The sequence below is a fragment of the Salmo salar genome, chromosome 16, assembly GCF_965601325.2.
Source record: "Salmo salar chromosome 16, fSalSal1, whole genome shotgun sequence".
Classification (NCBI taxonomy): Eukaryota; Metazoa; Chordata; class Actinopteri; order Salmoniformes; family Salmonidae; genus Salmo; species Salmo salar.
In genome coordinates this window covers 73000115-73010000 of record NC_138306.1, presented here as the reverse complement: position 1 = coordinate 73010000, position 9886 = coordinate 73000115, and the positions used below count along the sequence as shown (strand labels likewise).

Sequence of the window (9886 nt, the reverse complement as noted above, 5' to 3'; positions counted from 1 at the left end):
TCCTCCTCTCTCTTTTCCCTCTCTCTCCCCTCTCTTTCTCTTCTCCTTCTCTCTCTTCTCTCTCTCCCCCTTCTCTCTCTCTCCCTTCTCTCTCTCTTTCTCTCTCTCCCCTCTCTTTCTCTTCTCCTTCTCTCTCTCCACCTCTCTCTCTCTCCCCCTTCTCTCTCTCTTTCTCTCTCTCCCCCCTCTCTTTCTCTTCTCCTTCTCTCTCTTCTCTCTCTCCACCTTTTCTCTCTCTCTCTCCCCCTCTCCCTCTCTCTCTCCCCTTCTCTCTCTCTTCTCCCTCTCCATTTTCTCCCCCTTCTCCCTCTCTGTCTCCATTCCTCTGCATATACACTCACCTATCTTCCTCAGTTCTTAGTCTCTGGGTCCATTTCCTTCTCTACCATCTCTTTATCCCTCTCCCTTTCTTTCTATCCCTCTTTTCCTTTCATATCTTCCTCTCTCTGCCTCCCCTCTTTCCTACTACATTAATTTCTCTCCTTGGCCTGGCCCTGCTACCTCTCCTCCCTCTCCTCCTCCTCCCACTCTCCTTTCCCCTTCCCCCACTCCTTCTCTCGTTCAGATTGAATCTCGAGCCCCGCTCCCTGTGTGAATGGTCAGTGTGTGTGTGTGTGTGTGTGTGTGTGTGTGTGTGTTGGTGTGTGTTCAGACTATTGAGTAAGAGCCTGTAGAAGTACTGTAGAGGAGTAAAAAAATGTTTTGAATAAAATGTCTCCTTCTGTTCTTTTGCCCTCTGGTGTGTTTTAGAGTGGGCTGAGTGTGTGTGTTGATTCAGTTTATCGTTGAATAACACACACACACACACACACACACACACACACACACACACACACACACACACACACACACACACACACACACACACACACACACACACACACACACACACACACACACACACACACACACACACAAAGCAGAACCCCCCACATTTTCTACACTAGGATAGTTTAAAAATGGATGATGAGAGAGACAAAATGAGGAGAGCGAGAATGAGCCAAGAATGAAAGACAGAGCAAGTGAAGAAGAGAGAATGAGAGAGGGAGAGAGAGAAGTGGAGCATGGTTAACTTAGTCTAATTTGTGTCTCTGGTTATAAATGGTGGAGGGAGAAACATATATAGAGAGAAAGAGAGAGAGATATAGAGAGAAAGAGAGGTAGAGAAAGAGAGAGAGAGATATATAGAGAGAGAGAGAGTGAGAGAGAGATATAGCGAGAGATATAGAGGTAGAGAAAGAGAGAGAGCGAGAGAGAGATATAGAGGGAGAGAGAGAGAGCGAGAGATATATATAGAGAGAAAGAGAGGTAGAGAAAGAGAGAGAGAGAGTGAGAGAGAGATATAGCGAGAGATATAGAGGTAGAGAAAGAGAGAGAGCGAGAGAGAGATATAGAGGGAGAGAGAGAGAGAGCGAGAGAGAGAGATATAGAGGTAGAGAAAGAGAGAGAGCGAGAGAGAGATATATAGAGAGAAAGAGAGGTAGAGAAAGAGAGAGATATAGAGAGAGAAAGAGAGGTAGAGAAAGAGAGAGAGTGAGAGATATATAGAGAGAAAGAGAGGTAGAGAAAGAGAGCGATATATAGAGAGAAAGAGAGGTAGAGAAAGAGAGAGAGTGAGAGAGAGAGATATAGAGAGAAAGAGAGGTAGAGAAAGAGAGAGATATATAGAGAGAAAGAGAGGTAGAGAAAGAGAGAGATATATAGAGAGAAAGAGAGGTAGAGAAAGAGAGAGATATATAGAGAGAAAGAGAGGTAGAGAAAGAGAGAGAGTGAGAGAGAGATATAGCGAGAGATATAGAGGGAGAGAAAGAGAGAGAGCGAGAGAGAGATATAGAGGGAGAGAGAGAGAGAGAGAGCGAGAGAGAGATATAGAGGGAGAGAGAGAGAGCGAGAGAGAGAGAGAGATAGAGGTAGAGAAAGAGAGAGATATAGAGGTAGAGAAAGAGAGAGAGCGAGAGAGAGATATGGAGGGCGAGAGAGATATAGAGGGAGAGAAAGAGAGAGCGAGAGAGAGATAGAGGGAGAGAGAGATATAGAGGGAGAGAGAGAGATATTGAGGGAGAGAAAGAGAGAGAGATATAGAGGGAGAGAAAGAGAGAGAGATATAGAGGTAGAGAAAGAGAGAGAGAGCGAGAGAGAGATATAGAGGGAGAGAAAGAGAGAGAGCGAGGGAGAGATATAGAGGGAGAGAAAGAGAGAGAGTGAGAGAGATATAGAGGTAGAGAAAGAGAGAGAGCGAGAGAGAGATATAGAGGGAGAGAAAGAGAGAGAGTGAGAGATATAGAGGGAGAGAAAGAGAGAGAGTGAGAGAGATATAGAGGGAGAGAAAGAGAGAGAGCGAGAGAGAGATATAGAGGGAGAGAAAGAGAGAGAGTGAGAGAGATATAGAGGGAGAGAAAGAGAGAGTGAGAGAGATATAGACGGAGAGAAAGAGAGAGAGTGAGAGAGATATAGAGGGAGAGAAAGAGAGAGAGCGAGAGAGAGATATAGAGGGAGAGAAAGAGAGAGAGCGAGAGAGAGATATAGAGGGAGAGAAAGAGAGAGAGAGAGAGATATAGAGGGAGAGAGAGGTGGACACTGCATCTCTCTCTCGCTGCACTGTGAACTGCAGAGTGATGTGGATTAAGAGAGCATAATATGAGTGTATGTGAGAGAGAGAGAAAGAACGAGATGGAGAGAGATATGGAAAGAGAGAGAGATGGAGAGAGAGAAAGAGAGAGATGGAGAGAGAGATGAAAGAGAGAGAGATGGAGAGAGAGAGAGAAAGAGAGAGATGGAGAGAGAGATGGAAAGAGAGAGAGATGGAGAGAGAGAGAGAAAGAGAGAGATGGAGAGAGAGAGAGAAAGAGAGAGATGTAGAGAGATATGGAAAGAGAGAGAGATGGAGAGAGAGAGAAAGAGAGAGATGGAGAGAGATATGGAAAGAGAGAGAGATGGAGAGAGAGAGAAAGAGAGAGATGGAGAGAGATATGGAAAGAGAGAGAGATGGAGAGAGAGAGAAAGAGAGAGATGGAGAGAGATATGGAAAGAGAGAGAGATGGAGAGAAACAACAGAAGACTCTACAGGTGCAGGTGTGTATGTGTACATGTGGGTGTCTATCCAGATGTGTGTGTGTGTGTGTGTGTGTGTGTGTGTGTGGACTGGTCCCTGGAGCGGATCCTGTTCTCACGTGAGCTCTCACTGCAGCTTTCACGCTAGCCGCTGAAATCCAGGTCACATTACTTTCTCTCTGAATAACCCAGCTCTAACACAGCCTGTGTGTGTGTGTGTGTGTGTGTGTGTGTGTGTGTGTGTGTGTGTGTGTGTGTGTGTGTGTGTGTGTGTGTGTGTGTGTGTGTGTGTGTGTGGAGGATATGTCTAACTCTTTGTAGCGGCTGAGCAGTACCCCTCACACACGCACATGCACATGTACACACCCACACACCAAAACACACACACACACTTTTAGAGTGCATTGATCTTCCGATCTTATGACCAACAAATCAATGTGACTCACAGTTACTAGTATACAGTATGTGTGTGTGTGTGTGTGTGTGTGTGTGTGTGTGTGTGTGTGTGTGTGTGTGTGTGTGTATGTGTGTGTATGTGTGTGTGTGTGTGTGTGTGTGTGTGTGTATCCAGTGTGATGTTTTCACAGACACCGAGATGGAAGCCAATCCAGTGAGTGATACACGCATCCATGTGATGACACCGCCAGCCAATCACAGACGAACACATACAGAGAATCCCTCCACTGTGACTCTCTGGCCGTTTCCACGGTAACCTAGAATGACGGCCCCCATCCCATAGTTAGCTGGCTTCAACACAGGTCTAGGATCAGACAGTCCGGCACAAATACACACGTTTTAGAACGCGGTTGATCGATGGCAACACTGTAACTCCGCTGCGCTCATTTCACCAACTGTTGTCTCTTTACGGTGTTACGACACAACTAGAACGCCCTCTAACCTCCCTTAACCTGAAGGGGCACTTTCCCAGAAACAGACGAAGCCTAGTCCTGGACTAAAATCAAACTCAATGGAGAATCTCCATTTAAAATGCTTTTTAGTCGAGGATTAGGCTTCGTCTGTGTTCGGGAAACCAGCCCTAAGCGTCAGTAGTAGTAGTCAGCAGAGCATGGCCCAGTCAGGGTGAACTGGGTCAGAGTCTGTGTCTTCCAGGACCAGAGAGACAGGGAGAAGTCTCACATTAGAAAGAGGACAATGTCTGTTTGCATCGATAACATCCTGTAATCCTCTCCTCCCCCTTTCTCCCTGTCCCCCTCTGTCCTCTCCCTCCCCTGTCCCCCTCTGTCCTCTCCCTCCCCTGTCCCCCTCTGTCCTCTCCCTCCCCTGTCCCCCTCTGTCCTCTCCCTCCCCTGTCCCCCTCTGCCCTCTCCCTCCCCTGTCCCCCTCTGTCCTCTCCCTCCCCTGTCCCCCTCTGTCCTCTCCCTCCCCTGTCCCCCTCTGCCCTCTCCCTCCCCTGTCCCCCTCTGCCCTCTCCCTCCCCTGTCCCCCTCTGTCCTCTCCCTCCCCTGTCCCCCTCTGCCCTCTCCCTCCCCTGTCCCCCTCTGCCCTCTCCCTCCCCTGTCCCCCTCTGTCCTCTCCCTCCCCTGTCCCCCTCTGTCCTCTCCCTCCCCTGTCCCCCTCTGTCCTCTCCCTCCCCTGTCCCCCTCTGCCCTCTCCCTCCCCTGTCCCCCTCTGTCCTCTCCCTCCCCTGTCCCCCTCTGCCCTCTCCCTCCCCTGTCCCCCTCTGCCCTCTCCCTCCCCTGTCCCCCTCTGCCCTCTCCCTCCCCTGTCCCCCTCTGTCCTCTCCCTCCCCTGTCCCCCTCTGTCCTCTCCCTCCCCTGTCCCCCTCTGCCCTCTCCCTCCCCTGTCCCCCTCTGCCCTCTCCCTCCCCTGTCCCCCTCTGTCCTCTCCCTCCCCTGTCCCCCTCTGTCCTCTCCCTCCCCTGTCCCCCTCTGTCCTCTCCCTCCCCTGTCCCCCTCTGCCCTCTCCCTCCCCTGTCCCCCTCTGTCCTCTCCCTCCCCTGTCCCCCTCTGTCCTCTCCCTCCCCTGTCCCCCTCTGCCCTCTCCCTCCCCTGTCCCCCTCTGCCCTCTCCCTCCCCTGTCCCCCTCTGCCGTATCCTCCCATTGACTCCCCTGTCTCTTTCCGATCTTGCTGATTCCCTATTAAAAATTCACCATCAGCCGAGCTAACATTTAAACACCTATACCACCAGGAGAGAGAGAGAGAGAGCGAAAGAGAGAGAGAAAGAGAGAAAATGGTGGATAAAGAAAAGAAGTATGTATTCTGGAAGGAAAACCAGAGTATGAATAACACTGACATGGTGTGTGTGTGCAATACTAGCAAGGCTGGCATCCATTGCTGCAGATCTTTGTGATGAATTTCTGTTTAGTGTGTGTGTGTGTGTGTGTGTGTGTGTGTGTGTGTGTGTGTGTGTGTGTGTGTGTGTGTGTGTGTGTGTGTGTTGTACCTCTCCATAGTCGGTAGTGAGGACCAGGGTTCCGTCACCACAGGAGCTGACAGTAGAGGGGACCAGCTGCTCCTTCTCCTTGACCCATACACGGGCCCCCTGCAACACACACACACACACACACACACACACACACACACACACACACACACACACACACACACACACACACACACACACGGTTACTATAACACACCCACCAGGATAAAGGAATCGTATACACTCAATGCTTTGTCCATTATTACACTGATAATACAATCTCAAAAACATATTGTGGATGTCAGCAGTCAGCTTTTCAAGATAAAGCCCTTTCAGCAGAGAAGAAACGTACCTTGATGCATTATGATGCAAAAACATAATCGCATCACTTTGATGTGGCCAAACACACATAGCTACGTAGGGCTGTAGAGAACACAGCAAAGAGGGGTGAAGACAGGAGGAGGAGAGACAAATTGTTTTAGCAACAGACGGCCCACACCCCTTGGCAAACCCCCTACTCCTGCATGACAACACACACACACACACACACACACACACACCGTAAGCCCAACTTACACGTACATAGGTAGAATTGTGTCTACAGCCTTACTGTATGCCACAGCTACAAGTTCCAATCTAGTAAGAAACACTAGTTCTTCAAGCCATATTCTCTAGTCTGTGTGTGTGTGTGTGTGTGTGTGTGTGTGTGTGTGTGTGTGTGTGTGTGTGTGTGTGTGTGTGTGTTCTCAGACAGATGACCCAGATGTGCTTGAGGGGAGCACAGCGAGACACGGCTGGGTCCTGATGTCGAAGCAGCATTCTAACACAACAACAACACTGTCGGTCAGAGAGAGAGTCTGTGTTTGTCAGACAGAAATACATAAAGGGATAGAAGAGAAGGAGAGAGAAACATGTCCTCTGTAGTAGAGAGGTAGGGAGAGAGAGAAGGAGAGAGATACATGTCCTCTGTAGTAGAGAGGTAGGGAGAGAGAGAAGGAGAGAGATACATGTCCTCTGTAGTAGAGAGGTAGGGAGAGAGAGAAGGAGAGAGATACATGTCCTCTGTAGTAGAGAGGTAGGGAGAGAGAGAAGGAGGGAGATACATGTCCTCTGTAGTAGAGAGGTAGGGAGAGAGAGAAGGAGAGAGATACATGTCCTCTGTAGTAGAGAGGTAGGGAGAGAGAGAAGGAGAGAGATACATGTCCTCTGTGGTAGAGAGGTAGGGAGAGAGAGAAGGAGAGAGATACATGTCCTCTGTGGTAGAGAGGTAGGGAGAGAGAGAAGGAGAGAGATACATGTCCTCTGTAGTAGAGAGGTAGGGAGAGAGAGAAGGAGAGAGATACATGTCCTCTGTAGTAGAGAGGTAGGGAGAGAGAGAAGGAGAGAGATACATGTCCTCTGTAGTAGAGAGGTAGGGAGAGAGAGAAGGAGAGAGATACATGTCCTCTGTAGTAGAGAGGTAGGGAGAGAGAGAAGGAGAGAGATACATGTCCTCTGTAGTAGAGAGGTAGGGAGAGAGAGAGGAGAGAGATACATGTCCTCTGTAGTAGAGAGGTAGGGAGAGAGAGAAGGAGAGAGATACATGTCCTCTGTAGTAGAGAGGTAGGGAGAGAGAGAAGGAGAGAGATACATGTCCTCTGTAGTAGAGAGGTAGGGAGAGAGAGAAGGAGAGAGATACATGTCCTCTGTAGTAGAGAGGTAGGGAGAGAGAGAAGGAGAGAGATACATGTCCTCTGTAGTAGAGAGGTAGGGAGAGAGAGAAGGAGAGAGATACATGTCCTCTGTAGTAGAGAGGTAGGGAGAGAGAGAAGGAGAGAGATACATGTCCTCTGTAGTAGAGAGGTAGGGAGAGAGAGAAGGAGAGAGATACATGTCCTCTGTAGTAGAGAGGTAGGGAGAGAGAGGAGAGAGATACATGTCCTCTGTAGTAGAGAGGTAGGGAGAGAGAGAAGGAGGGAGATACATGTCCTCTGTAGTAGAGAGGTAGGGAGAGAGAGGAGAGAGATACATGTCCTCTGTAGTAGAGAGGTAGGGAGAGAGAGAAGGAGAGAGATACATGTCCTCTGTAGTAGAGAGGTAGGGAGAGAGAGAAGGAGAGAGATACATGTCCTCTGTAGTAGAGAGGTAGGGAGAGAGAGAAGGAGAGAGATACATGTCCTCTGTAGTAGAGAGGTAGGGAGAGAGAGAAGGAGAGAGATACATGTCCTCTGTAGTAGAGAGGTAGGGAGAGAGAGAAGGAGAGAGATACATGTCCTCTGTAGTAGAGAGGTAGGGAGAGAGAGGAGAGAGATACATGTCCTCTGTAGTAGAGAGGTAGGGAGAGAGAGAAGGAGAGAGATACATGTCCTCTGTAGTAGAGAGGTAGGGAGAGAGAGAAGGAGAGAGATACATGTCCTCTGTAGTAGAGAGGTAGGGATAGAAGAGAAGGAGAGAGATACATGTCCTCTGTAGTAGAGAGGTAGGGAGAGAGAGAAGGAGAGAGATACATGTCCTCTGTAGTAGAGAGGTAGGGAGAGAGAGAAGGAGAGAGATACATGTCCTCTGTAGTAGAGAGGTAGGGAGAGAGAGAAGGAGAGAGATACATGTCCTCTGTAGTAGAGAGGTAGGGAGAGAGAGAAGGAGAGAGATACATGTCCTCTGTAGTAGAGAGGTAGGGAGAGAGAGAAGGAGAGAGATACATGTCCTCTGTAGTAGAGAGGTAGGGAGAGAGAGAAGGAGAGAGATACATGTCCTCTGTAGTAGAGAGGTAGGGAGAGAGAGAAGGAGAGAGATACATGTCCTCTGTAGTAGAGAGGTAGGGAGAGAGAGAAGGAGAGAGATACATGTCCTCTGTAGTAGAGAGGTAGGGAGAGAGAGAAGGAGAGAGATACATGTCCTCTGTAGTAGAGATGTAGGGAGAGAGAGAAGGAGAGAGATACATGTCCTCTGTGGTAGAGAGGTAGGGAGAGAGAGAAGGAGAGAGATACATGTCCTCTGTAGTAGAGAGGTAGGGAGAGAGAGAAGGAGAGAGATACATGTCCTCTGTAGTAGAGAGGTAGGGAGAGAGAGAAGGAGAGAGATACATGTCCTCTGTAGTAGAGAGGTAGGGAGAGAGAGGAGAGAGATACATGTCCTCTGTAGTAGAGAGGTAGGGATAGAAGAGAAGGAGAGAGAAACATGTCCTCTGTAGTAGAGAGGTAGGGAGAGAGAGAAGGAGAGAGATACATGTCCTCTGTAGTAGAGAGGTAGGGAGAGAGAGAAGGAGAGAGATACATGTCCTCTGTAGTAGAGAGGTAGGGAGAGAGAGAAGGAGAGAGATACATGTCCTCTGTAGTAGAGAGGTAGGGAGAGAGAGAAGGAGAGAGATACATGTCCTCTGTAGTAGAGAGGTAGGGAGAGAGAGAAGGAGAGAGATACATGTCCTCTGTAGTAGAGAGGTAGGGAGAGAGAGAAGGAGAGAGATACATGTCCTCTGTAGTAGAGAGGTAGGGAGAGAGAGAAGGAGAGAGATACATGTCCTCTGTAGTAGAGAGGTAGGGAGAGAGAGAAGGAGAGAGATACATGTCCTCTGTAGTAGAGAGGTAGGGAGAGAGAGAAGGAGAGAGATACATGTCCTCTGTAGTAGAGAGGTAGGGAGAGAGAGAAGGAGAGAGATACATGTCCTCTGTAGTAGAGAGGTAGGGAGAGAGAGAAGGAGAGAGATACATGTCCTCTGTAGTAGAGAGGTAGGGAGAGAGAGAAGGAGAGAGATACATGTCCTCTGTAGTAGAGAGGTAGGGAGAGAGAGAAGGAGAGAGATACATGTCCTCTGTAGTAGAGAGGTAGGGAGAGAGAGAAGGAGAGAGATACATGTCCTCTGTAGTAGAGAGGTAGGGAGAGAGAGAAGGAGAGAGATACATGTCCTCTGTAGTAGAGAGGTAGGGAGAGAGAGAAGGAGAGAGATACATGTCCTCTGTAGTAGAGAGGTAGGGAGAGAGAGAAGGAGAGAGATACATGTCCTCTGTAGTAGAGAGGTAGGGAGAGAGAGAAGGAGAGAGATACATGTCCTCTGTAGTAGAGAGGTAGGGAGAGAGAGAAGGAGAGAGATACATGTCCTCTGTAGTAGAGAGGTAGGGAGAGAGAGAAGGAGAGAGATACATGTCCTCTGTAGTAGAGAGGTAGGGAGAGAGAGAGGAGAGAGATACATGTCCTCTGTAGTAGAGAGGTAGGGAGAGAGAGAAGGAGAGAGATACATGTCCTCTGTAGTAGAGAGGTAGGGAGAGAGAGAAGGAGAGAGATACATGTCCTCTGTAGTAGAGAGGTAGGGAGAGAGAGAAGGAGAGAGATACATGTCCTCTGTAGTAGAGAGGTAGGGAGAGAGAGAAGGAGAGAGATACATGTCCTCTGTAGTAGAGAGGTAGGGAGAGAGAGGAGAGAGATACATGTCCTCTGTAGTAGAGAGGTAGGGAGAGAGAGAAGGAGAGAGATACATG

At 48.9% G+C, this 9886-nt stretch overlaps 1 protein-coding gene across 2 annotated transcripts in view; it reads right to left on the bottom strand.

The window, feature by feature from the left end:
• Positions 1–9886, bottom strand: part of LOC106574531 (unconventional myosin-X-like) — a 62801-nt gene that overhangs the window by 37995 nt on the left and 14920 nt on the right. For both annotated transcript variants that reach the window (XM_082962881.1, XM_045697683.2), the window contains exon 2: positions 5457–5555. In XM_082962881.1, the coding sequence (XP_082819007.1) occupies positions 5457–5555 (99 nt within the window). The remainder of the gene's footprint in view (positions 1–5456; positions 5556–9886) is intronic.